We start from the raw sequence: 27,474 nt of genomic DNA, 5'->3' as shown, positions 1-27,474 counted from the left end.
TATGCCCATTTGTTTTCCATTGTCTGGCTACACTAATACTACATCTTGATTATCCATTTGTCAGTTGATGGACATTTGAGTTACTTTTTATATTTTTTTCTGATTTTATTAATAATGAAGCTATGAACTTTCATGTGCACATTTTTGGTGAACTTAATGTTTTTATTTGTAGCTGACACATAAATATGAGTAGAGTTGCTAGGTCTTATGGTAGGTCTAATCTTTTGAAAACTCGTGAAACTGTTTTCCAAAGCAGCTGCACCATTTTACATTCCCATCAGCTATGTATAAAGGTTCCAATTTGTTATTTTCTGTCTCTTTGCCCCCCACCATGTAGTGTGTGAAGTTGCTTTTTATTGTGGTTTTGATTTGCCTTTCCCTAATAGCTAATGGTGTTATGCACCTTTTTATGTGTTTATTGGCCATTTACATATCTTCTTTGGAAAAATGTTTATTCAAATCCTTTAGGATTTTTAAATTGGGTTGTTTCTTTAACAATTTTGAGTTATATAAAAATTAGGTTGTCTTTATTTTTAAATTTGGTTTTCTTTTTTAAAAGAATTTTTAATTGGGTTACCTGCCTTCTTCTTGAGTTGTAAGAGTTCATTATATGTTCTGAATACAAGTTCTATATCAGATATATAATTTGCAAATTTTTTTCCTATCATGTGGGTTGTTTTTTCGTGGTTTTTTTGTTTTTGTTTTGGGGATGAATTTAATTAGTGAATTGTTCTGGCCTATTTGAGGATTTCCTGAGTTCAAATCAATTCCATTTATGAGAAATTTGGTTGGTACTGGGGAGGTGCTTCATGAAGATGGAAAAAGCATGTCCAGATTGACTGCTGATTTCAATCCCAGGGGCGCAGCTACACTTCTGGCTGATCGCAGCTTTATGATGAGCCCGACCATATCAGAAGAAAGGAAGTTACAGCTAATATCTCCTTGAACACGAGTCCATTGCAGCATCTTCAGAGGCAGGGTCAGCCTCTATTTTTCAGTCATGGTGACATCTGTTGTCCTTGCATTTTTTAAGAGTGGCTGCTACTTCTAAGGTCCAGGGGGCAGGTCCTCCACTTTCTACAGGCTGGCCCTTGAGATATTACTTTTGAAACAGTCAAGAAATGTCATGGGACTGTGGGTCTGAGAACTGACTAATGAGTTATTTTTGTCTATCAGTGAGGACAGATAAGAGCACAGGGCTGGAAACCCAACCCAACTGGCCTGGTAGTCAGTTCATACAACTAGGAAGCTCAGAGCAAGGGCGGGCATCAGGCTTTGCTTGGTGCAGGGACTCCAACATTATAACCCACCTGCTCCTTGCTGTCTGTCTGTTTCTCTCTCTCTTTTTCTGAGAAACAGGACCTCACTCTTTTGCCCAGGCTGGAGTTCAGTAGTGAAATCACGGCTCATTGCAGCCTCAAACTGCTGAGCTCAAGCAGTCCTCCCGCCTCAGCCTACGGAATAACTGGGAGTGCACTGCCAGGCCTGGCTTCCCTGCTGTCTCTTGATTTAGTTTTGCTGCTCCCCATAACTTGGCTTCATTCTCAAACAGGCTCCAAGTGGGCCCCAGACCTCATGTCTTTTTTATCTTCACACTCAGCAGGGAAGGAAGAACCCACTTATCACATAGTCAAACAAAATCCCACCGTTAAGCCTCCTGGGACCCAGGCGGCCACACATAGGTCACCGTTGTCCTCATGCCAATCACTGAGGCTTCAAGGGAGGGAGACCCGCTGCCCTGACCAGTTTAGCCGGGGTCAAGTGCTCCAAGCTGTGGTCCAAACAGTAGAGTCAGCTTCCCTGGAAACAGGCGGAGTGAGAGGGGAGGAGGGGTGGATCCTCATGGGGAAACTGCTATGGTTGTTGTAAGAAGGTGGGGCAGTCACGGCTTGTGAGTCAGACGCTGGGCTGGCCGCTGGCCTCGGAGGTGTGTTTGGTAATGATGCTTCCATGCATACAGCATGAGCTGCCCAGTCAGAGAAGGCACAGAGCCTGCGGGGTAAACACTTCCCAGCATCATTTCCTGCCAGTAGCCATTCAGGAAAGGCAGCATTTTCCTCAGTCTGTTCATTAGGGTCCTGGATTTGGGTAAAATAAATAGATAAATAAATAACTGCTGCTATTCGTGATCTAAAGTCCCTCGCAAAGAAGGTGGTCCTGTTCACTAGGAAGGCCTTTGTTTTATAAGCACCTTGATGGGTGTGGGGAAGTCTACAAAGAGCTGAATTGTTCTGCCCCACAAAGGAGCTTTTGGACTTGCTGAGGGACCCAGTGGGGAGGATGGTGTGGACAGATGGGGAATGCCACGGTGAAGGGCAGGCAGTGGAAAGGCCAGTGACTGGTGTGGGGTGGAATGTGAAGGTCAAGTGGCAACTACCTTTGGGAGGGAAGCCAAGGGCATTTCAAGGACAGAAATACCTGCTGGGTTTGAAGAAGTGGGGGTTACTTTTCCACAGGGCAGGAGGTGATTTTCTGAAATCACCAACAAATTTCATTGTCCCAAACAAAACCTTGATGGAAGGAATTTCCATTTGCTTTTGCTTTGTTGTGTTTCATTTACTGGAAATCAAGGGGGCTGGGCTACACACTGGCAGAGATACCTGGCAAGGAAGGTGTGTCCACAGGCAGATGTGACCATAAAAATATCTTTACCTGCTGCAATTTGCAGATGTTTTAGGAGCAACTGGGCTTTGACTGGGACTCTGATTGAGTTCTAGTTCAGTGGTTCCTTGGGGAAGCAATGGGAGGAGTATTTAAACATTCAATGTCCACATCCCATCCCAGAACATAATCAACTTTTCCAAATGGGATCATGGGATTGCCATGTGCAGCCAGGCTCCCCAGTGACGCCGTGTACAGCCAAACATGAGACTAGAGTTCAGATGAGCCTGACCTGGTCTCGAGGGAGCCAGAGCCCCAGCTGATGTCACAGTGGCCTGAGCACATCTGACTTGACCCCATAAGCCTCAGGTGACAGGATTTAGAAGTGACCCACTTGGCATCTCAGGGCCAAGGGTGAGAGCAGGTATGGGTAATTAAAGGAATGACTGTTCCCTATTTTAGTCACCATTTTGTTCATGGCTTCTCAGTTTTGTGTGTTCGAGCAATGAACTCAGACAGCACAGCAGAGTATAAGGAGTAGGAAGATGCTCCCTACTCTCCCTGCCGTGTCCCCTGCTCTGGCTTTGCAGGGTGCTGGCCTTGGGGCTACTGGAGTGGATCGTCTTCCTGGGCCTCATCTCTGCAGCTTCACCCTGGAGTTATGGGACAGGGCTGGTGATTTGCTCTCTCTGCATCTTTCAGGGAGGCTTGTGGCCTAGTCCGAGGTCACTCCCGCCAGCAGTCATAAGCCAGCTCCCCTCTGTCTCACAGCATCAAGGGTGGCAACATCCCAAGCCTCTAAGTCCTTAAAAAACCACCAAGGCAGAGGAAAAAAAAACCAGGCAAAATCAATAGTTTTCTATTGAACTATTAACTAGTCTATCAGCAAAGACTAGAGGTACAATACTTGGAAATATTCCTGACCAAAATATAAAATATCCAGGATTAAATTTCACAGAAAATACAAAAGATGCATGGTATTTACTCTCCGAAGACCATCAGAAAAGCAGGAATATATTGCAAGATGCATGGTATTCTAAAATGAAAGACTCAAATGTTCAACGTTGTCAATTTTTTTTCCAAAAAAATATATTTCTACTTATTGAACCTGAGAAAACAGTTTCATTTGGAGGAACAAATACATTCAGAAAACAAAATTTTGGGGGAATAAAGAATAAACAGAATGGAGAATGGTTCTTACCTAAAAGACATAAAAATATTGTATTTAAAATGGAGTAATTAAAAAAAATGGAAAAGCACAAGGCAGATTTAGGACTGAGATCATGAAACTGACCTATGGTTATGGAAACTTGCTGTGGGCTGTCAATTGGAGCGGCTCTGGGAGGTCTCTTGTGGAGGCTAAGGCCACTCCATCTTGGATGCCAATGCTGAGCCTCAGTTCCATCAATGCTTCTAAGATTTCTATTTCATCTGCTGTTTGCTGCAAATCCAGCCCTTAGGTAAATTCCTTCTGAAGCTCCTATACCCTTTCCCCTATGGCACAGAAGCCCAGGGTCTGGGTAACGGGATGGGGACCCACTGTCTTGCGGCCACGCAGGACATGGCTTCTGCTCGCCTGTCCCGGTTACAACTTTCTTTCTAAGAAACTAGACTTGTCAGCCTTTCTTTGGCCTCTCAGCTCCCTTGGACTTTGAGGGCAGGCGTGTGCAGGCTTGCCATCGAGGAACACCCTGCCAGCCTGACCGTCCTGGGGATAGGGATCCTTCTGCAGAGGCTGGCTTCCTTCAGGGCAAGAATGCTAGGGAGCTCGGAAGCTACTGGGCCCTTCCTGATCCCGCCCTGATGCTCACCAGCATCACAATGCAAGAGGTGTCAAAGCACCATGTTATAAAGCCACCAGTGTAGAACCAGATCAATGAAAAAGCCTCTCCAACTTACTGTTTATTCAGAGCCAGGCCCTGTAATGAATCTATTTATATGGATAACTGTAGGTGAAGTATATACTTAAACCAACTTTTAAAATAAATGTAAAAGTAACTCTTGGCCGGGCGCGGTGGCTCACACCTGTAATCCCAGCACTTTGGGAGGCCGAGACGGGCAGATCACGAGGTCAGGAGATCGAGACCATCCTGGCTAACACGGTGAAACCCCGTCTCTACTAAAAAATGCAAAAAACTAGCTGGGCGCCGTGGCGGGCACCTGTAGTCCTAGCTACTAGGGAGGCTGAGGCGGAGAATGGTGTAAACCCAGGAGGCGGAGCTTGCAGTGAGCTGAGATCCGGCCACTGCACTCCAGCCTGGGCAACAGAGCGAGACTCTGTCTCAAAAAAAAAAAAAAAAAAGTAACTCTTGCAGATGAAAGGTGCAAGGGCGAAGCCTCCTCTCCAGGATGTGCTGGTCACAGTAACCTCTGGGTCCGAGGGGCTTCTGGCTCACTGGCCTCATGGGGCTCCAAGGGAGGCATTTACAGGCCTGATGGCTGTGGAGGAGATGCAGGGGTGGCACCAACCTGCTTCGCTGTTGGCTGTGGGCCATGGGGCCAACGACTGGAGGGCAGGGAAGGGAGGAGACATACAGGGAGATTGGGGAGTCCTGTGTACAGCCCCCACCCCACCTCAACTCCCCCAGGGAAGAAGTGTGTCAGAAAAGGGACTGGGCTACACAGTCAGCTGTTCATTTCCACTGTGTGCCTGGATGGTTGTTGTATGTGTCATAGGAGATCCTTTACCCAGGTAGAAAGCCAGGAGCACCTCCCTGCAGGGACTCTTTACCCCTGACCCCAACCACCACTTCTATCCCCCAATCCCCAACAGAAAACTGAGTCACTAAGTCCGCCCACCCCCAGCAGAGTGAGGCCAGACTCAAGTCTCCTCAGCTTATGGCCTCCTAGGCGTTGTTACACTTTCCTCACCCCAAATACCCTGTTAAAGCAAGTCAGGGTGGAGAGGAAATGGAAGCAGATGCTCCCCACTCTCCCCGCCGTGTCCCCTGCTCTGGCTTTGCAGGGACAGCATGTCCTTGGGGCTACTGGGGTGGATTTTCGTCATTTCACCTTCAATGTTCATGGCAGTGGCCAAAAGAGGGTGTCAGTGCAGCTTGGAGCTTGGAAGGTACCTGGGAGCCCTGCCCTAGCAGCACTGGCTGTGAGGGCTGCACCCCTGTCCTGAAATGGCAAAGGGAAGGACCATGCAGGGTGGGCTGCGTCCTAGGACTGTAGCCTCCTGCTTGTGACAAAGATCCACTATTCTATAGGATGATGCTGACATGAAGGGAATGTTCTCTCTTAATCTTTGGAAAAAGAAGAGTCCACTGCATTGTCAGTCTCATTTGTGCTTTAACTTCATCCCTACCATGAAGCTGGACACAACTTGTTTTAAATCCAAGTCCAGAGAAAGGGCTGGTGGCCATGAGCCTGTAAAACTCTCTGAGGACACAGCCTCCCAGTATGGATGACAGCAGGTGCTGCTTTCTCTGGGTGATCTTGCCGGTCTCTGGTCTGGTTGACATTTCTCCCGCTCAGTTACACACATAGGCTTTTTGGACTTTGTTTCCATGTAGGGGCCTAAGTCTCTTGGAAAGAAACACACATCGATCACTATCTATTTAGTGTCTAGGGGAATGATGAGAGCAGCTCAGTCCCTGGAGTCTGCTCAACTCTGCAAGCACAGATGGAACCTACGGCCTGGCGAGCTCCACCGAGGCCTGGCCTCTGCCTGTGGACACAGCCAGCCCCCTCCTCCTGGTCTGACCAGGAGCTCAGACCAAAGCGCCAGCCCAGCTTCTGGGGTCAGCAGCCTGGGCACCCTGCTCTCCCTGAACCCCTCACCAGGGGCTGCTGTGGCTGAATGCCTGGGTTCCCAGCCCCCGGCTGCTCTCTCCTTGCTCTGAGATTCAGGTCTCCTATAGCAGCAGCTCCCCTGACAGCCTTGCTGTGGCTGTGTCAGCTCCCAGGTACTCCTCTGATCTCCACACCAGCAGGATGAGGAGGCTTCATAAAGGAACTGTGGAAACCCTGCCTGTGTGCACATCCCTAGACAGCCAAGAACTCAAAGGGAGCCGATGCTACTGTTTTATTGCAGGAGGTGGGGGCGTATCACCGCACACCGGGGCTGTGAGAAGCAAGAAGGGAAGGAGGGTGGGTGGAGCCCCCTGCTGAGTAACAAAGGCCGCCTGCTGCCTTTTCTGTCTCCTGGCGCAGGCACATGGGGAGACCTTCCCCAGGACGGGGGCCACCAGTCCAGGGGTGGGAATACAGGGGGTGGGAGGTGTGCGTAAGAGGTGATAGGCACAGGCCAGCCTGGTACAGACTCCTAGGCATCCTGACAGGTGGATTTCGACAAGGTCATTGTGCCCTGCCAAGGCACAGTGTAGATCTGGAAAGAGCAGAATGCTTTCTGTGAAAGAAAACAGAGGGGACAATCAGTGTGGGTTACAGTTCAAAGCGGAAGATGCCCAGGCACAGGACATCAGAGTGGGAGTGAAGGATGGAGGTGAAACACTGGCCCTTACCTACCCCTCCACCCACCCCTGCTGATCCCAGAGCACTGCTGGACTCGGCAGTGACTGCTCCACCCCTCTCCCAGGGCTCCAGCTCCACCAGGTGGCACTGGGCCACCACCTCAGCCTGCAGGATTCCTGCCCCAGCACAGCCCTATGAGGAGCAGCCTGTGCAAGGCCTCGGGAACCCTAAGGGTGCAGAGCAGGGGAAGGCAGCTCACTGTCCCCAGCTCCTACCACCTCCAGCACCCAAGTCAGCACTAAGAGGGGCCAGAGGGAAGAAACCAGGGAACTGGAAATTGCAACTCATAGTGCTTGGAGTGGTAAGGAGATGGACAAGGAGCGTGTGACTCTCCCGTGAGGAGAGACGCCACAAGAAATCCTGGGTCCTTGGAGAAGCTGGTGTTGGGTAAGCTGGGGCAGGTCTGAGGGTTTGGCTGCTAACAGGCCTCTAGTACCCCCTAATCTGCTCAGCGTGGCTGTGGCTGCGGGCACGTGCCTGAGGCTGGGGTTAGACAGAGCCGCTTCTCCGTGCGCAGCACCCAGCCCTGCAGCTGCTTCCTACAGTCCAGCAGGCAACACTCCAAAGCACACAGGGTGGGGCTTCCAGTACCCCCATTCCCAAGCTAAAGCCCTCTTAGCAAATCAGATTCATCAGCCCTCTCCACACCGCCTCATCTACACACACATAAGCCTCCACATGAACTCACCCCAACCCTCACCTACACGGATCTATGCATGAATCCACATACTCCCTCACACCTCTACCCACATGCACACACACAGTGCAGGCACTTCCTCATACAGCATGTATGTGCACAGAACCCCCACACATATGTGCACACGCATGCGCACTCACACACCCACACACATCCGTGCATAGACCCCCACACCTCCCCAAAACATCACACACCCACTAGCACACACTCATATAACCTCCCCATACAAACCCATACATGGAAACACATGTGCATCTCCATATGTACACACACTCAGGCACACGCACACATACCCTCCAGAACATGTACATCACACACACACACACACACACACCCCCCCCTCTGCAGTGTATGACTGGCCCTGGACCCACATGAGGCACATACCCTCTTCAGATGTGGCTGTTCATGGAAGGGGCAGTTGTCCAAGTTGGGCTGGGTCTTGGTACATGTGGTTCGGCCCAACTCCACGTCCAAGAAGTAGTTCACCCCAGCTACGATCTACACATGTGAAAGAGCAGGAGGTAGGGACAGCACGCTCTGTCAGTTTCTTACACACACAGGCACTTCACTGTGACTGGGTCACTGGGCTTGCCTGGGGCTTCAAGCCTACCTTCACGAGCTACCCACACTGTCACTTGCAAGGCACACAAGCCACCTCCTCCTGCCAGCTGGCAGGGATGCCATGCCCCAGACCTCCCTGGTAACTTGTTTTCTCTATGCCAATGCCAAGGATTAACTGAATTCTGCTACCTATGACCCAGGGGGCAGGGACACTGGATCTATTCTAGGAAGGCTCTCATGTGATGATGAAATTTCGGCAAACTTCCAGTTCCTGGCATTCAGTCCACAGAGCATCTCATTCCTCTCATTTAACCCAGAGGTATTTTTCCTCATTTATCAATAGGAGATGAGATGCTCACATACATTGATGTTTTAGGCCAATAAACTGCTTCCCACATGCCTCCATTCCAGGTGTGATTTTGGAGGCAGTATTTCCAAAGTGAGTCTTACGGTTGCAACTTCAGAAGAGAACTGAATGCTTTCCCTGCACAGTGCCACCCCCAGACATGACTTGTGAGAACTGTGGAGAAGCATGGGATGAGGGACCCTGAGACCAGGGTGCTAGACCTTGCCCTGTGGAGCCACACACAAGTCCTGTAGAACCACATGCAAGTCCTGTGATCCCTCCGGTGTCAGTCTGCTGCTCTGTAAAATAGGTTCCAGGGTCCTACAATGCCCCGTGCTTCACTCCCAGTGAGAGAGGGGTGCAGGCCAGCGGGGACCCTACACCAGGGAACAGGGAGAGGACCCCAGCTGACGGCTGCAGGAGGAGAAACGGGGCTGGTCTAGACTCCTCTGAATTTCCAACAGAAGGTGGAGGAGCTCTAAAGTCTGTGTCACTGTTTGTTGCTCTGCCATGGGATGCAGGTCAAGCTGGACCTGGTAGCCCTACTGAAGCTCCCCCCCAATCTGACCCCCTACTCCGCTCTGCTGGGTGACTGCTGTCCTCATCTGGCTGAGGTCTAACTCTGCATCAGCTGGTAGAAGCAGGGTCAGGCATGCTCCACCCCAGCAGGAATTCAGCTGCCCTGGGCTGTAGGGGGTGGTCATTCGGCCTGAGGGTGAAGGCCCCTAGTCCTAGAGGGCTGTGCCCAGGGCTGTGACTTGGGAAGGGAAGCAGGGCTCTGCAGGACAAGGAGCCAGGCTCAGGTGTGGCCCCTATGGAGAGGACTCCGGGAGGAAGACAAGCCTCATGGTCTGGATCTCATCCTGACCAGCACCAAGCCCACCCAGAGTCAGCACAGTCTCCACCCACACTTGCTGGATCCTGGGAAATGGCACGGTCATGGTACAGACCCAGCGGCTGCTGCAGGTGAAAAGAGGCAGAGGGGACAGGACAGGGCTGAACTCATGTACTCCTGGCCCGGGAGCGTCCTAAGGCATGAAGCCCGTCAGCAGTCAGGGAAAGCTGAATGAGTCTGAGCATTAGACCATGAATGTGTCAGTGCTGATTTTCAAAATGGAATCGTGGTTATGTGAGATACTGCCCTTGTTTTAAGGAAAAACACACTGAAGTGTTTACTCTCAAAAGATTCAGGCAAAAAAAATGCATATACAGTACATATACACACACCCATATTCACATTCGGAAAGTGAGCTGGGGGGAACAAACGGCAAAATGTTAATATCCGTGCTAACATCTGAAGGATCTGGGTGAAAGATCTACAGGGATGCCCTGTACTATATCTGCAGCTGCTCTGTAAGTCAGAAATTATGTGAGAATAAAAAGTTAAACTAAAGTGTTTAAAAATTATTTGGCGGAAGAACAAGGAGGCAGCCAGATGAGGGGCTCTGTTTTTTCCTTCTCCTGCGTATTCAGCAGCGCACCCGGAGCCCCGCGTCCCAGGAGGCCTGGACAGAGTTGGGTGGGACGTCCTGTGCCTGCCCCCGCGCTGCGGCGCCGCTCGAGCTGGCGCCTGGAAGCAGATCTCAGGCGCCAGGCGCGGACCTGGCGTGTCCTTGCGGTTCCAAGCCAGACCAGACTCGGGGCATTCCCAGACACGCCCGCCAAGGGCTCCAGGGTGACAGCGAAGACCGGGAACAGGGTCTGGGTGAGAAGCCCAGGTGCCGGGGAGAAGGAGCAGCGCGGGGTCCGGGAGCGGCGCGGGGCAGGCTGGGGTGGCGGGGCCAGGGTTCGGGACCCTGCGGGGGGCGGCACGCACCTGCTTGCGGGCGCGCACCACCTGCAGCGCGCGGCTGTGGTACATGTCGTTGCTGGCTTTGTTGTACTCGCTGACGGCAAAGTCCAGGGCACGCCGCACACCCTCCTCCTCCACGCTGGCGTCCATGGGGCCGCCCACTAGGCGCGGCGGCTTCCCGGGACTCGCTCCGGCCGCGGGGCTCACTGCCAGAGCCACGGCCAGGATGGCCAGCAGGAGCAGCGGGGCGCGCAGAGGCCCTGCCATTGTCGGCTAGGACGCGGGACACGGAGAGTGGGGCGCAGGCGAGAGGCTTGAGCTACTGACAGAGTACCCGGTGCGATCCCGAGGCCGTGAACACTGCGGGGCCAGCGGCTGCGCTTTTATCCCTTCTGGCCTTCCCCGCCCCTCGCGCCCTGCGCTTCCTTTTCCGGAACGCCTAGTCCCTCCCGCTTCCCCTCTCCCTTCCCACCTCCCCTACCTCTCCCCGCCTCCCGGTCCCTCCCTACCAATCTCCTCCCCTCCCTGCCTCCCCTGCCATCCTGGCCTCCCTGGCCCTCCCCATGGATCCCCTTCCCTCCCCATCCATCCCCTCTCCTCCCCTCCCAGCCCCTCCCGGCCTCCCCCCTCCCTTCCCGCCTCCCCCTCCCTTCCCGCCTCCCCTCTCCCTCCGCTCCTCCCCTGCCCCCTAGCCTCCCTGTCCCTCCCTATCCATCCCCTCCCCTCCCCTCTCCCTCTTCGCCTGCTCTCTTCCTCCCAGCCTCCCCTGCCCCTCCTATCCTCCCCATTCTTCCCCATCCATCCCAGACCATTCCAGCCTCCCCACTTCAGGCCCCTCCATGCTTCCCCTCTTCAGGCTCCTTCTCCTCTATCCGTTTCCCCTTTCAACCCCCAGACACCGCCTCCCCTGCCCCTCCTCTCCCTCCTCCACTTTTGTCCTTGCTCCCACTTCGCCCCCAAGCTCTGCCCTTCTTCATTGCCCCTCCCTTGTTCCACCCCTCCTCTGTCTTCCCTTCCTACCCACCCCTGGCCTCTCCCTGTCTCTGTCCCTCCTATCCTCTTCTTTCCCCTTTTCTAACTCCACTCCTAGTCCCTCTTCCCCCACCCCTTCTACACCCATGCCCCCCTCCTACCCACTCCATCCCCTCAGCTCCATCTCATCTCATAGACCTGTCCCTCCTCCCAAGCTTAGGTCACCCTGCCTTCCAGAGAGGTGTCAAGTCCCCCTGAGCCCTAAAAGCATGCGACCCCCTAGCTTCATTTCCTCAGAAAAGGGAAGGATAGAGGTCTTGGCCTTCCGGAGTCGTCGGAGGTCCCGAGTATCCGCGAGCATTTGGTCAAGGTCTAGAAATCACTGAGGCAGAGATGTGATTCCAGAGGCTGCAGAAGACTCAGGCCATGCCCTGTGCTAGGGGACTTTTCAAACAGAAGAATTAACCTTTATTTGAGTAAAAAACTCTGGGTTCTCCTTTCACAATTCCTTATTATTCAACAAACAGACTTGTCACCAGCTTCCCCCTGCACCAGGTGGTGTAGGAACTAGAGACGGAGCCTGGGTGACCGAGCCGTGGACACAACATTGCAGGGCTGCTGCCAGACAGAGATGTGACGCAAACCTGGGAGCAATTTAAAACTTTCTAGGAGACACATTTCAAAAAGTAAAAAAGAAACAGGTGAAGGTAATGTTTATAATATTTCTTACTTAACCCAATATATCCAAAATATTATTTCAACACATAAGAAGAATCATTAATAACATAGGTTATTTTATTTTGGGTGTGTATACTGAGTCTTTGAAATTCCCTGTGTATTTTTTACACCTAGAGTGGGTGTCAATTATACTGGCCCTATTTCAAGCGCCCTGTGGCCACATGTGGCTGTGGCACTGCACAGCCCAGCATTAGGGTGTGTGGGAGGATGGCGAATAGTGATCAATAATTAACATCAGGAAATTAGTCTCTCTGTTGGAAGTTAAAGAGTATGGGATAGAAAGAGGTGATGCCACTGGACCTGGTCAGGGAGGTCTCTATGAGACTGGAACGGTGACAAGCCCTGCCTACATGGGAAACAGAGCCCCGGGCAGCAGGAAGGGCCAGTGCAAAGGCCCTGAGGTGGGACTGGGCATGCCTGCTCCAGGAAGAGGAAGCTCCTGGAGGGGGTGTGAGCAGGGAAGGGAACGACCTGGAGTCTCATGGTAACTGTGGGTGGGGCCGGGTGGAAGGTGCAAGGAGACCCCTGGCAGGCAGTGGGGGTGTCAGGAGAGGGAGCAGCAGCTGCGGGATGAATGTGGGAGCCCACGGGTGTCTCTTGCTCCTCCCCTCTGGGCATCACACTGCCGGCGCTGGTCCTCTGCACTGCTTGGAAAACTCACCTGAGTTTAGAACATCGCTGTGAATGAGGTAGAACTTACAGACAACAAAATGTCTAATATGGGGGATTTCATTAATGCATATACCCGTGTTACCACTTTGTCCAGACCTGTGACGTCTGCCTTGCCCCAGATGGCGTCCTTCTGCCTCTGCAGCTCACCCTCATGCCCACCACTGGCAGACCCCATCTGGCCCTATAGACTCCTTTGTTGCCTGTCCTTGAGCTTCCCAGGAATGGAGTCCTGCAGAGCGAGCCTGGGTGTATCTTCCTCCTTTGCTCAGCGTGGCTTTCTAGAGGCCCCTGAGTTGTTTCATGGCCAGGACTGTGAGTTCTCCTTCTCCCCAGACTGAGAAGACCTGATCAGCAGGGTGCCCTGTGGGGTGACAAAGTCCCCAGCTCGGGATGCTGCGGGCCTGGGCTGGAAAGTGACTCCAGGAGTGGGGAGGGTGGAAGGAGGCTCTGAACAGACAGCTGTTCCCTTTGTTGTCTCAACCCCACCCTCCACGCCTGAAGGTGACCCTGTGGCAAATGTCCTTATGGCGAGATGGCAGCTTGGCCAGAAACACCAGGAAACCCTGGGCCTTTGCAGGGCACCCAGAGGACTCTCCTGGGAGTGGTCGAGGTGAGGGTCGGCAAGGATCAGCCCAGACCTGCTGTGATCCTGGGGCTCGGCCATGGTTGGGGCTGGATCAGCAGGAACCCGGCAGTGGGAACAATATTACTCATGGGTGCTCACGTTCAATGGTAGGACAGGGGACCTTGTTACTTGAGGTCTGTTGACCATCTCACCCCACTGCGAATCTAGCACCCTTAGAAAAGCCATGCAGCCCAGCAGATACAGCAGGTGGCCCAGGGATGGTGGTTACTGCTGGGTGAGGGAGGGAAGGTCTTCAAACAGGGCTGCACATATGCCTCCTAGTTAGACAGGACATGGGGAGAGATTCCCAGAGAGGGAAAGAGAGGGCAGCCCTTGGCCAGGTGCTTGTGAGCAGAATGGTCATCTCCCAAGTATGGGAGTTGGTTCTTCTCTGTGGCTCCCACCTTCCCTGACCACTGGGGCTCGAGTCTCAGGAGGATGTGTTGTGCAGAGGGTAAACTGAAATACACACAAATCCCCTGTCTTTTGTCATTAGAAAAGAGGTGCAGGTCACCCAGATAGCAGGAGCATGGTGGTAGGTGGGGTGTGAGGTGGGAGCTGGAGTGCTAGCCTATTTCCCTGTATGTGATGCCTCTGCCAGTGGTCATCCTCTGTCAGGATGTGCCCTGCAGGCACCTGCTGCAGGGAGGATCAGCTGGCCTGATGCAGCGACCTCTCTAACCCTTGTAGGACAGACACCAGTGTAGGGTGCTCTCAGGAGCCGCAGGAGCCGTGTTCAGTATGCTGTAGTAGGAAGTGAAAGGTTACAGTAGCTGGGCAGCTGCTCCTGATATTTGGTGACCTTGAGCAAATGTTTTGCCTTCTCTGTGGTCATGTGTCTGAAGAGGTGGACTGCCTTGTAAACGGTTGTGCCTGGGCGTCAGTGATGATGTTTAAACATGATTAAAAGTGACAGAGCAGCCTACAGCTTCAAAGACATGCTAGCAGAGACACAGAGAGAAACAATGGACCTAGGACTGAGCCTGGGGTATCCAGCACCCGTGTAACTTGGAGGAGTCCAGCTGCCAAGGAGGGGGCATGTTTCTCTTCTGCCAGGTGATGAAAGAGAATACCTGTTCTCCCAGGCTGCCTTTTTGATTATTGATCCCATTATCTGAATTAGCACAGTGAGAAATTGGGTAAATGGCAGAAATTCTCTGTAATAAATAAGCAATAATAACAACACTAAACAATGCTATAATAAATAAATGACCAAACACATAAACAGCACCTAAAGGTGCTACTGGTTAAATCAAGTTGGCCAAGAGTTGAGATTCTGCACTTTGGGTTTTGAGCAATTAGCACTCAGTGTCTACAGTAGGAGCTTGGACTGAACAGCCACAGGATTTGGTCGCTTCTCAAAGCCGAAGCCCAGGAGCCTTCTTTATGGAGTGCCCGGAGTTCTCTGGGGTCAAGCCTGTCCCTTACACACACGCTCCCTCCTTGTCCCCTCTCTCTCCCCAACAATGGAGGACATGCGGATGCTTGCCTCTAGACTGTAGGCCAATGTTGGTAATGCATTTGGCTCCAATAGAGATGATGCCACATCATTAGGAAACTGATACGCACGGGAAGCCTGCTGGCAGCCTTGCAGACAGAGATGAGAATGGGCAGAGCCCAGTGTCTGCGGTCTGTTTTGCACTTCATGGGGGGATGAGAATCCTTGGGACATTTCTGCTCAGGAGCCAGTGTGTAAACGGTGCTCATCGTTTTGGATTATAGGGTTAACATTTATTTTCTCAAGGAGTGCATTCACCAGAGCAGAGCCAGTGACTGAAGAACCGCATCTGAGTGGAAGGGAGAGAGAGAGGCCTCCAGGGACACAGGCTGCTAGCTGGTGCTGCCAGGGCTCCACCTGACTCCCTGTAGAGACCTGGCCAGAAAGAAAACAGATGGCTCTGAGCGAGTTGAGCAATCCCTTTGGCATCTCTGAGTGGTCAGTTTCCTTTCTAGATCCACCTTCTTGTAACCCTTCCCTCTTAGTGTTTCTGCAGCTTTGAATATCCGTTCCTTTAGCAGAGTTCCGTAACCTGGGAGAGTGATTCCTGTTCCTTCCCAGGATCCTGCTAAGCTGACTCACTGGGTGCTGGAGCTGGAGACCCAGGCCTCCTGCTGCATCTTGTCAGAATCCTGCTAAGTTAGTTCAGCCAGCACTCCCTTCCCTTGATGTCTGCTTAGTAACTTTCTACATGCCAATATCACTCCTCCACACCATGTTCCTTGGCTGTAAATCCCACTTATTCTCGTTGTGTTCAGGGTTGAGCTCTATCTCTCTCTTACTGCAATAGTGTTGACCCCCACTGCGACAGTCTTGAATCAAGTCTCCCTTACCATTTTAATAAGTGTCTACAGAATATTTTTTTAACAGTAGAAGCCAGCGAGGCCAAAACTCTGCCCTACCAGAAAATCCTGTTGCCAAGTAAGAGTAAGGGGCTTGGAGGACTAGAAGCAAACAAAGAATGGGAAGAGTGCAGATGGAGTGGGGGTGATGGGAAAGGGATGGGTGTAGGGTAAGGTGGAGCTGTGGGGGTGTGGCATGTGTTTCCCCCTATAGTTTATTATGAAAATATTTAAACATTCATCAAAGTTAGAGTAATTTTACAGCAAACACCTATCTACCCACCGCCATGATTCTGTCATTAATATTAGACTTTAATTTTTTTCTCACCTGTCTACTGCTCTGTCCCTCTAAACATCCTCAATCCGTCTTTTTAAAAATGCATTTTGTAGTAGGTTGCAGACATTAGTATACTCCACTCTTAAACACGTGTTAGTATGCATATCATGAACTCGAGCTCATCATTTATTTATACCTTTTTCATTTGTTATAAAATTTACCTATAGTGAAATGCACATATCTGAAGCATACATTCACTAAATTTTGACAAAGTCACACTCTATCAGATACAGAGCATGATCACCCCCCAGAAAGTTCCCTCGTCCCCTTTTCCAGTCAATTGGGGGCCTCATTTCTGAGACAGCCACTGCACCATGCTTCATTCACTATTGATGAGTTTTGTTTATTGCAGAAGTGCATGCAGACAGATTTTTACATCATGTACACTTTTATGCTTGCCATTTTTCACTCAGCATGATGTTTTTGAGATATATCCATGTTAGACAGCATATTCATACATAAGTCTTCGATTGCCACACATGAGGCTCCTGACACTCGCAGCCCTGGATTTCAGACAGCATTTGCTGAGGAGGCAGCTCTAGAGCACTTGGAGCTTTTGCCACTGCTTCCCCTTTCTCCTTTCTAATCTGGACCAACTGCCCTGCCCTACCCCCACTCTCCCTGCTCCTTCGCTTTCATCTCTCTCTTTCTCCTAAGGTTACTTTGACTTTTTGCTCCAAGCAGAATCTAGAATGGGGAAAAAGTGTCACCATCAATGGAGTAAACCCAGTTTTCGAAGATAACGAACAGATTTCTCCAACTCTTCTCCATATTTGAAAATAAAAGTTCTTGTACTTTTAGAATCAAATTTATACATGCTCATTACAAAAATGAATAAGAAAATGAATAAAAGTGTAAGAAAAATAAATTATATGTGTGCATGTGAGTTTGTGTGCTTATGCTTCTGTGCATGTGCCTGTGTGTGTACACATGTGTGCATGTGAGTTTGTGTGCACATGCTTCTGTGCATGTGCCTGTGTGTGTGCACGTGTGCATGTGTGCATTTTCACCAAAATGAGATCATGTGGTGGTTATAATTTCATGTTGCTTTTTAAAAACTTCATTATGTCATGAACATTTTTCATATTGTTAAATTGTCTTTGAAAGTTTTGTTTCATTTCCTATTCTGAGTATCCCATAGTTTAGGTGTTAATTTTTTGCTAATGGTAGACTGTTAGGCTATTTCAATTTTTTTTCTAGTATGAATAATATTGTGATACACACTCTTACAGAAAAAAAAATCTTGGTGCATAGGTTGTTTTCTTCCTAGAAGTGAAATTTTTGAGTCGGGGGCTACAAAGTTGTTGTTGTTGTTGTTGTTTTAATGAATCTTGAAAAAAGACTGCCAATAGCTCTTCAGAGAGATACACTGCCTCAGTCAGGTCCAACTAGCCATGAGGCAGTTCTAGTGGCCAACTGCAGCAGTCTGTGCTTTATCTTAGGTGTGAATGTTGGTGAGTGTAACTGTCCTCAGTTGTCATGCTGGGCCTGAGACCATGGGTGGTCCTACCTAAAGGGCAACGCTCTTTCTAGGCATCGTTTGCGTCTGAATCACATCATGGTAGACTCATCTTGTTCTTACTGATCCTTTATAATAGGCATTACCTTTTTCATTCTTTCACTTAGTTTAGTAAATATTCATTGAACACCTACCATGTGAGATTCTGACTTTAATGAGGTAAAAGGTACGTTTGTGCTTTCAAGAAGTCCTGGGTCTGTAAAGAGAAAGCCATCTAAACAGATATTTCAACACAGCGTGGTGCAGGTCATCACAGGACACTAAAAGGTGCAGACACCAGTGCCACAGCTCCAACCCCAGGGGTCTCCTGAGGCACATCGGGGGCTTTCACCCCAACGCTGCACGCATGTCTCCAGCATGAACTCCTGATGAACCTCCAAGTCCATCTCAGTGCCCTTCTCCTGGATGGCTCCAGACACTCCAGGCCACCCAGGCCTTCAGCTGCATGTGGGGCCTACCCCTCCACCTCCCTCACTCCCAGCCTCTCCTGCTCAGTAAGGGCTGCTCCACCTTTCTGGTTGCTCAAGCTAAAACCTGGAGTCCCCCTTCACCAACTTTTCTTCTCTGATTTATCAGGGAATGTTGCCGGTTCCACCTTCAAAACACATCTAGATGATCTGTTCACTGCCTTTACTTTCATGGGCACCACTGGGCCAGACCACTGCCAGCTGTAGGCAGCATCTGACGGGTAGCCCCAGCAGCCCATGCTCACCTCTGAAGCCCAGGGCTCCTTTTACAACCTCAATCGAATCACGCTACTCTTCTGTTCAAAATTCTCAGGCCACATGTGGCTCTTGAGCACTGAGATGTGGCTGGCACATTTGTGGTTTCATTGAATATTCATTAGCTTAAGTTTAAGCCACATGAGGCCTGTGGCTGCTGTGCTGAATGGTGAAGTTCTAATGGTTTCAATCTCACTCAGAGTAAAAGCCAAAGACCTCCCAATGGGTTCACAAAGCCCTCATGATCTGCCTGCCATATTCTGACCTCCTGTCTTACTGCTCTTCTTGCTGCTCCTGGAAGGTACGAAGCATACTCCTGCCTCAGGGTCTTTGCACAAACCGATTCCTATGCCTGCAGATCTGTGGTTCTCTTCCTCACCTCCTTCACTCTTTTTATAAAGGTCAACCTCAAAACAAGGAAACATAGAGCCAGTGGAAGTAGCACCAGAAACGTCCAATATCAGGCAGGTAATGGTTAATTTATGTCTAATTTATTCAAGAAGAAAGATTTTATGAAAAGAAGAATGAGTGTTAGCCTGAGTCCCCTCCTAGACCATGACTCCTTGCCTGTGGGGGTCCCTAAGTGGGCCCAAACATCCTTGGCCACACAGTGTAACACCTGCATGCTTGTAACTAGAGCAGTTGTGGCCACATGTCTGTGCATGAAGCACTCGTGGTGATTTTCAAGATAAAGAGGAAGTAAGTGGAAAATAGCTATTTGGGAAGGCTGGAATATGGGCCAAAGAAAACAGTATAAAATTAAAGCATAGAGTAGTTTTATCTGGGGGAAGAGAATGAATGTATCATGCTAACATATATGTCTAATGCATTAACCTGGTTCAAGTTAACTTGCAGGAGTGAAAGAAAAATAAAATACATAATGAAAATGAAAATTTTTGTTTTACTTTCATTTATTCCTTCTCTAATGCTCTCGTTTTCTTCATGTAGATCTAATTTTTGATTTATATTGTTTTCCTTCTTGGAGAACAAGACCCAAAGTGATTCATAGGCAAGTTTGAGAAGCACTGTGTCAGGTGCCTGAGGCATGGCACTGGGTCATAAAAGCTGGTAAAGAAAAACAATTCTGTTCCCTAAATTGCAGCTATAGTAACCACAGGGACAGAATTCTGAAACAGCAAGGAATGGGCGGTTAGGATTCCTCAGACTCCTCTACTGCAGTGTCCTTCGCTTACTGGCACTTGAGAAAGGAATGTAGTAGTAGAGTGTTTGAGACTGCATTTTTTGCCTTTACTTTTTGAGATAGGATCTCACTCTGTCACCCAGGCTGGAGCGCAGTGGCACCATCTTGGCTCACTGCCATCTCTACCTCCAGAGCTCAAGTGATCCTCCCACCTCAGCCTCCTGAGTAGCTGGGACTACAAGTGCACACCACCATATCCAGCTGATTTTGTATTTTTTTTTGTAGAGACAAGGTTTTGCCATGTTGCCCAAGCTGGTCTCAAACTCCTGGGCTCAAGCAATTCACCTGTTTCAGCCTCTCAAAGAGCTGGGATTATAGGTATTAGCCGCCATGCCTGGCCCTAAGGCTGTGTTTTGAAAGATTTCCAACTTACAGAAAAGTCGCAAAAAGAGATGGTCAGTTTTATTTGTCCTCTTGGGTAGACTATAGTCCCCAGGTTTTCAACCAAACACTAATATAAGTCTTGTGAAAGTCGTTTGCAGAAGTGATTAAAGTTAACAGTCAGTAGAGTTTAAGGAAGGGAGATTATCCTAGATGACCTGGGCGGACTTGATGCAATCAGTCCAAAGGCCCTAAAACCAGAACTGAGTTTCCCTAAGGAGGAAGAAATTGTGACTGTGGACAGCAGTGTCAGCTTGTGCCTGAGAGCCCCAGCTGCCCTTCCCGAGGACCTGCCTCTTTTGTTCCTGCCAGCTACCACCACTGCATAAGCCAATGGCTTACCACGAAGCACGCCTTGGAGATATTGCAGGTTCTGTTTCAGACCACCACAATAAGGTGAATTTTGCAATAAAGTGAGTCACACATACTTTTTCATTTCAAGTACTTGTAAAAGTTATGTTTACACTATACTGTAGTCTATTAAGTTTGAAATAATATTATGTCTAAAAATAATATATATACCTTTGTTTAAAAGTACTTTATTGCTAAATAATGCTAACAATCATCTGAGCCTTCAGTGAGTTATAATCTTTCTACTGGTGGACAGCCTTCCTTCAATCCAGTGGCTGCTAATTGATCAGAGTGGTGGTTGTGAAAGTTGGGGTGGCTGTGGCAGTTCCTTAAGATAAGACAACAATGAAGTTTGGCACATTGATGGACTCTCCCTTTCACCAAAAATTTCTCTGTAGGCCTGGTGCAGTGGGTCACGCCTGTAATCCCAGCATTTTGGGAGGCTGAGGAGGTGCGGATCACCTGAGGTCAGGAGTTTGAGGCCTGGTCAACATGGCATATGGCAAAACGTCTGTCTCTACTAAAAATACAAAAAAAAAATTAGCCAGGCGTAATGGCACAGGCCTGTAGTCCCAGCTACTTGGGAGGCAGAGGCAGGAGAATCACTTGAACCTGGGAGGCAGAGGTTGCAGTGAGCTGAGATCGTGCCACTGCACTCCTGCCTGGGTGACAGGATGAGACTCCATCTCAAAAAAAAAAAAAAGATTTCTCTGTAGCATGAGATGCTGTTTGATAGCATTTTACCCACAATAAAGCTTCTTTCAAAATTGGAGTCAGTCCTCTCAAACCTCGTCACTGCTTTATTATCTAAGTTTACATAATATTTTAAGTCCTTTGTTGTCATTTCAACAGTGTTCACAGCATCTTCATCAGGAGTCGATTCCATCTCAAAAAACGGCTCTCTTTGCCCATCCATGAGAAAAAGTTCCTCATCTGTTCAAGTTTTATAAGATTGCAGCAATCCAGTCCCATCTTCGGGCTCTACTTTTTAATAAATTTTTATTTATTTATATTATTATTTCGATAGCTTTTGGAATACAATAGGTTTTTGGTTGAATGGATGGATGAATGACTTATATAGTAAAATGGTAATAAAAGAATTCATGGATGAATTATATAGTGGTGAATTCTGAGATTTTAGTGCACCCATCACCTGACTAGTGTACGTTGTACCAAATATGTAGTTTTTTATCCTTCACCCCCCATCCCAGCCTCCCATTTCTGAGTCTCCAAAGTCCATCATATCTTTCCTTATGCTTTTGCATACCCATAACTTAGCTTCCATTTATGAGTTAGAACATGCAGTATTTGGTTTTCTTTTCCTAACTTACTTCACTTAGAATAATGGCCTCCAGCTCCATCAAAGTTGCTGCAAAAGACATGATTTCATTCTTTTATATGGCTGAGTAGTATTCTGTGGTGTATATATATCACATTTTCTTTATCCATTCGTTGGTCAATGGGTACTTAGGCTGGTTCCATATCTTTGCAATTATTAATTGTTCACTTCTAATTATTGTTCTCTTTCTCTTTCTACCACATCTGCAATTATTTCCTCTGCTGAAGTCTTGAGACCCCAAAGTCATTTATGAGTGTTGTAATCAACTTTTTCCAAACTTCTGCTAATGTTGATATTTTGACCTCCTCCCATAAATCACAAATGTTCTTAATAGCATCGAGAATGGATAATCCTTTCTGGAAGGTTTTCAATGTACTTTTCCTTGATCCATCAGAGGAATTGCTATCTATGCCCGCTGTAGCCATATTAAATGGATCTCTTAAATGATAAAACATGAAAATCAAAATTACTCCAGGATCTATGGGCTGCAGACTGGATGTTGTGTTAGCAGCATGAAAACAAAATTAATCTCCTTATACATCTCCATCAGAGCTCTTGGGTAACCAGGCGCCTTGTCAATAAGCGGCGATTGTTTTTTAAAGGAATTTTTTTTTTTTCTGGGCAATAGGTCTCAAAATTGGGCTTAACATACTCAGTAAACTACGCTGTGAACAGAAATGCTATCTTTGTTTTATCTGTAGAGCATAGATTTATCATAATTAGAAAGGGTTGTAGGATTTCTGAAATGGTAAATGAGTGTTGGCTTCAACTTAAAGGCACCAGCTGCATTAGCTCCTAACGAAAGAGTCAGCCTGTCCTTTGAAGCTTTGAAAATAGGCATTGACTTTTCCTCTCTAGCTATGAAAGAAGGTGGTAACTTCTTTCAATAGAAGGCTGTTTCTTCAACATTGAAAATGTGTTGTTGAGTGTAGTCAACTTCATCAATGATTTTAGCTAGATCTTCTGGACAGCTTGCTGCAGCTTCTACATCAGCACTTGCTGCTTCACCCTGCACTTTTACGTTATGGAGATGGCTTCCTTTCTTTTTCTTGAGACGGAGTCTCGCTCTGTCGCTCAGGCTGGAGTGCAGTGGCACAATCTCGGCTCACTGCAAGCTCCACCTCCCGGGTTCACGCCATTCTCCTGCCTCAACCTCCCAAGTAGCTGGAACTATAGGTGCCCGCCACCACGCCGGCTAATTTTTTTTTTTTTTTTGTATTTTTTAGTAGACACAGGGTTTCACCATGTTAGGCAGGATGGTCTCGATCTCCTGACCTGATGATCCGCCTGCCTCAGCCTCCCAAAGTGCTGGAATTACAGGCGTGAGCCCCCATGCCTGGCTGGAGATGGCTTCCTTTCTTAAATATCGTAAGCCAATCTCTGCTAGCTTCAAACTTCCACAACTTTCTAACCTCTTCCAGTCTTCATAGAAGAGAGTTAGGTTCTTGTTCTAAATTAGGCTTTGGCCAAAGGGAATGTGGTTGGTTTGATCTTCTATTCAGACCATTCACACTTTCTCCATATCAGCAATAAGGTTATTTCACTTTTTTTTGAGACAGGGTCTTGTTTTGTCACCCAGGCTGGAGTGCAGTGATGCAATCATAGTTCACTGCAACTTTGAACTCCTGAGCTCAATCCTACCGCTTTAGCTTCATGGGTTGCTGGGACTACAGATGCATATCACCGCACCTGGCTAAGTGTTTTTATTTTTTGTAGAGACAAAGTCTCACTTTGTCATCCTGCCTGGTCTTGAACTCCTGGGCTTAAGTGATCCTCCTGCCTCAGTCTCCCAGAGTGCTGGGATTACAGGTGTGAGCCCTTGCACCAGGCCTATTTCACTTTCTTGCTATTTGCAGATCCACTGGAGTAACACCTTTAAGTGTTACAACACCTTTAAGTGTTATTGAAGCACCTTTAAGTGCTTTCAATAATTTTTCCTTTTTATTCATAACTAGGCTCTTTGGCACAAGAGACATAGCTTTTTGCCTGTCTTGGCTTTCAACACGCCTTCCTTGCAAAGCTTAAATCAGTTCTAGATTTTCATTTAAAGTGAGTGATGGTGGAAGAGCTGGTGCAACTCTTCCTTTCACTTAAACACTTAGAGACCAATGTAGGGTTATTAATTGGCCTTTCTTCCTTCCTTCCTTCCTTCCTTCCTTCCTTCCTTCCTTCCTTCCTTCCTTCCTTCCTTCCTTCCTTCCTTCCTTCCTTCCTTTCTTTCTTTCTTTCTTTCTTTCTTTCTTTCTTTCTTTTCTTTCTTTCTTTCTTTCTTTCTTTCTCTCTCTCTCTCTTTCTTTCTCTCTCTCTCTCTCCTTCCTTCCTTCCTTCCTTCCTTCCTTCCTTCCTTCCTTCCTTTTTTTCCCAGAGATGGAGTCTCGCTCTGTCACCCAGGCTGGAGTACAGTGGCTCGATCTCCACTCACTTCAACCTCTGCCTCCCAGGCACAAGCAATTCTCCTGCCTTAGCCTCCCAAGTAGCTGGAATTACAGGTGTGTGCCTCCACACCAGGCTAATTTTTGTATTTTTAATAGAGATGGGTTTTCACCATGTTAACCAGGCTGATATCAAACTCCTGACCTCAAGTGATCCTCCCGCCTTAGCCTCCCAAAGCGCTGGGATTACAGGCATGAGCCACTGTGCCCAGCCTAATTGGCCCTATTTTAATATTGTTGTGTCTCAGGGAATACAGAGGCCCGAGGAGAGGGAGAGAGATGGGAGAATGGCTGGTTAGTGGAGCAGTCAGAACACATACAGCACATAGATTAAGTTTGCCATCTTATGTGGGTGCTGCTCATGGCACCCCAAAACAATTACAATAGTAACATCAAACATCATTGATCACAGATCATCACAGCAGATATAATCACGATAAAAAAGTTTGAAATATTGTGAGAATTACAAAAGTGTAACACAGACACATAAAGTGAGTACATGCCCTTGGAAAAATGGTGCCAATAGACTTGCTCCTCTCTGGGTTGCCACAGACTTCCAATTGTAAAAAATGTAATGTCAGCAGAGGATAATTAAATGAAATATACCATCATATCTCTTAATATATCTCTCTTACTAGGTCTGTAAGTTGGTATATGGTATTAATTTAACTTATATATGGATTAATACCATATAACAACTGACAGTCCTAGTAAGAGAGAGGTTGAACCCTGAGTGATACACATCCATATGCCAACTTTAGCATTTGCTTATCTCTCTTATTTTATATATACATACGTATATTATAAATATTATATATAATTATATATATATACACAAACACATATGCATATTAGAGAGTAAGTTGTAGATATTATGATCTTTTACCCCTAAATACTTCTGCCTAAGAAAGAAGTTCTGGCTGGGTGCGGTGGCTCACGCCTGTAATCCCAGTACTTTGGGAGGCCGAGGTGGATGGATCACCTGAGGTCAGGAGTTCAAGATCAGCCTGGCCAACAAGCCGAAACCCTGTCTCTACCAAAAATACAAAAAATTAGCCAGGTGTGGTGGCAGGCACCTGTAATCCCAGCTACTCAGGAGGCTGAGACAGGAAAATCGCTTGAACCCAGGAGGCAGAGTTTGCAGTGAGCCGAGATCGAGTCATTGCACTCCAGCCTGGGCAACAAAGAGCGAAAAGAAAGAAGTTCTTCTGAAGAAAAGGTTTTTGGTAGTTGTTGTCACATAATTATCAGATTTAGGAGATTTAACACCAATACACAATTATCTAATAGTAGTTCTTTTAAAAATTTCTCCAGTTATTCCCAAGATACCCATTCCAGTATTTTCCCATCTGCTCCCAGATCAAATCCAGGATCTCACTTTGCATTTTGTATCATGTTGCTTTAATCAACGTGCATGGGAACAACTGCTGTCCTTTATTTGTTTTCCATGTCATTGACAATTTTTGAGGAATACAGATCAGTTGTTTTTATAATAATATTTTACACAATTTATAACCTTATAAATTTGAGTCTTTTTGTTTCTTGATTATTAGACTCGAGGCCAACACTTTTGACAGAAGCTTCACCTGGGTGAGGCTGTGTCCTCCTCAGTGCATCACATCAGGAGGCCCAGGATGTGGGTTTTTCCTGTTACTGGTGACATGATGTTGATCATTATTTAAGGCAGTGTCTGCAGGTTTCTCCATAAGTTTCTCCATACTTACTGTTAATAAGTAACCTATGGGGAGATGCTTGGAGACATTATAAAATACCTTGTGCACCAATCACTTCCCCCAGTGGTTTTAGTGTCTATTGATGACTATATCCAAGTATGTTATTGTTCTGTGGTTGCTTCCAGGCTTTCAAATGCTGTTCTTTGATTCAGCCTGCAGCAGGCTGTTAGGGAAGGCTCTGCCTTCCTGATTAACACAGAGTCCCAAAACACTAGGCTTCAACGGAGGTGGTGGTGTATCCCTGTCAACAAAATATTTTGTGCACTTCCTTTTTCCTGAGCAAGATATAAGGTACTCTGGGCATGTTTCGTTAGGACACCTGTTTTTAAGACCTGAAGGCCTTATGGAAAATGGCAGCCTTCTGTTTTAGCTGTCAAAATCTACAGGCTTTAACTATGCCGACTGGTGGCTGAAAGTGGGTCCAGGCAACAGTTCAAAGTCAGAAGCCTGAGATCTGTGTCCTTCAGAGTGCTGGTGGCAGCTTGTGCCTGGGCATCTCAGCCCTGGAGGGGAGTCAGGAAGGAGCCCCTGAAGGGGCGAGCCAGTAGCTGACTCTGGGACATTCCAAGTCCCCCATACATGACCCAGGCCCAGGCCTGGCCTCCCTATGGTGACCGTGATGTTGAGCTAAACTCCAAGGACTGTGGCTCCTCCAGCAGTATGATGAGGAATGACTTGATCTTTTCTTAATTTTGAGATGGAGTCTCACTCTGCTGCCCAGACTGGAGTGCCATTGGGTGATCTCGACTCACTGCAACCTTCCAGGTTCAAGCGATTCTCCTACCTCAGCCTCCTAAGTAGCTGGGACAACAGGCGCTTGCCACCATGCCTGACTAATTTTTGTATTTTAGAGACAGGGTTTCACCATGTTGGCCAGGCTGGTCTCGAACTCGTGACCTCAGGATTTGATCTTCTTAGGCACTGTGGGCCTCTCCTCCCTCACTCCCTCTACTTTCCTTCCGGCCCTCACGCATTCTCTGCCATCTGTGATCTCTTATTCTGCAGTGGTGGCCACCCTTCCTCCACTCTGGCCCCGGGACCCTCTCCTTCCTCCACTCCAGTGTCAGTCAAAGGAGGCCGCACAGAGACTGCCCAAGGCTGACCATGCCCTAGAGGGCCTCACCCCAGTCACAGAGCGGACTCCTGTGGGGAGCTATTCTAGTCACCTTCCCCAGGGTTTCTGCTTTAACTCCTTAGGGAGAGGCCCAGGCATTCATCGCTTTCACCCTGCACAGGTCAGACAGGAAGTGTCAAGGGCCGTGGGTTAAAAGGTCAAACCGCAAGCTCCATGAGCCAAGGGACTAATCTTTCCTCAGTCTAAAAGTTACATCAAAGATTTAGCAGTCAAGGATGGGGGGAAATTCTGCTGTGCATTTATTTTAATTCCCTACCAGGGCAGACCTGGAGGTTTTCTCTGGGATCCCACCAAGCCCTGCTTGAGTTGAAAAGCAAGAAGCACAGTAAATTGAGTAAATTGTAAAGCACAGTAAATTGGTAAATTGTAAGCACAGTAAATTGGTAAATTGAGGTGCTCCTTGGAGCAGGGGTTAAGCTGGGGCTATTAGTCACTGCCTGGACCCAAGTCTCTAAAACAGAACAATCGTACTAAGATACTAAGAATACACACACCCACATC

At 48.2% G+C, this 27,474-nt stretch overlaps 1 protein-coding gene across 1 annotated transcript; it reads right to left on the bottom strand.

The window, feature by feature from the left end:
- Positions 1 to 521: 521 nt before the first annotated feature.
- On the bottom strand, positions 522 to 21,543 carry CST3 (cystatin C). Its single transcript, XM_050745521.1, has 5 exons — positions 21,534 to 21,543; positions 10,501 to 10,836; positions 8,162 to 8,275; positions 6,870 to 6,955; positions 522 to 2,078 (listed from the first exon to the last, which is right to left on the bottom strand). The coding sequence occupies exons 2-4, from the start codon at positions 10,741 to 10,743 to the stop codon at positions 6,872 to 6,874; spliced, it is 441 nt and encodes a 146-aa protein (XP_050601478.1). The 5' UTR covers positions 10,744 to 10,836; positions 21,534 to 21,543; the 3' UTR covers positions 522 to 2,078; positions 6,870 to 6,871.
- Between the last annotated feature and the right edge of the window lie 5,931 nt (positions 21,544 to 27,474).

The sequence above is a fragment of the Macaca thibetana genome, chromosome 10 (genome assembly GCF_024542745.1).
Source record: "Macaca thibetana thibetana isolate TM-01 chromosome 10, ASM2454274v1, whole genome shotgun sequence".
Classification (NCBI taxonomy): Eukaryota; Metazoa; Chordata; class Mammalia; order Primates; family Cercopithecidae; genus Macaca; species Macaca thibetana.
Note: the sequence above shows the minus strand (reverse complement) of the source record. Positions and strands in the feature narration are given on the sequence as shown.

Coding starts and splice junctions, on each gene's coding strand:
- CST3 (XM_050745521.1), bottom strand. CDS start 10,743: ATGGCAGGGCCTCTGCGCGCCCCGCTGCTCCTGCTGGCCATCCTGGCC. Junction 8,276..10,500: donor TGGTGCGCGCCCGCAAGCAG/GTGCGTGCCGCC, acceptor TCACATGTGTAG/ATCGTAGCTGGGGTGAACTA. Junction 6,956..8,161: donor AACAGCCACATCTGAAGAGG/GTATGTGCCTCA, acceptor TTTCTTTCACAG/AAAGCATTCTGCTCTTTCCA.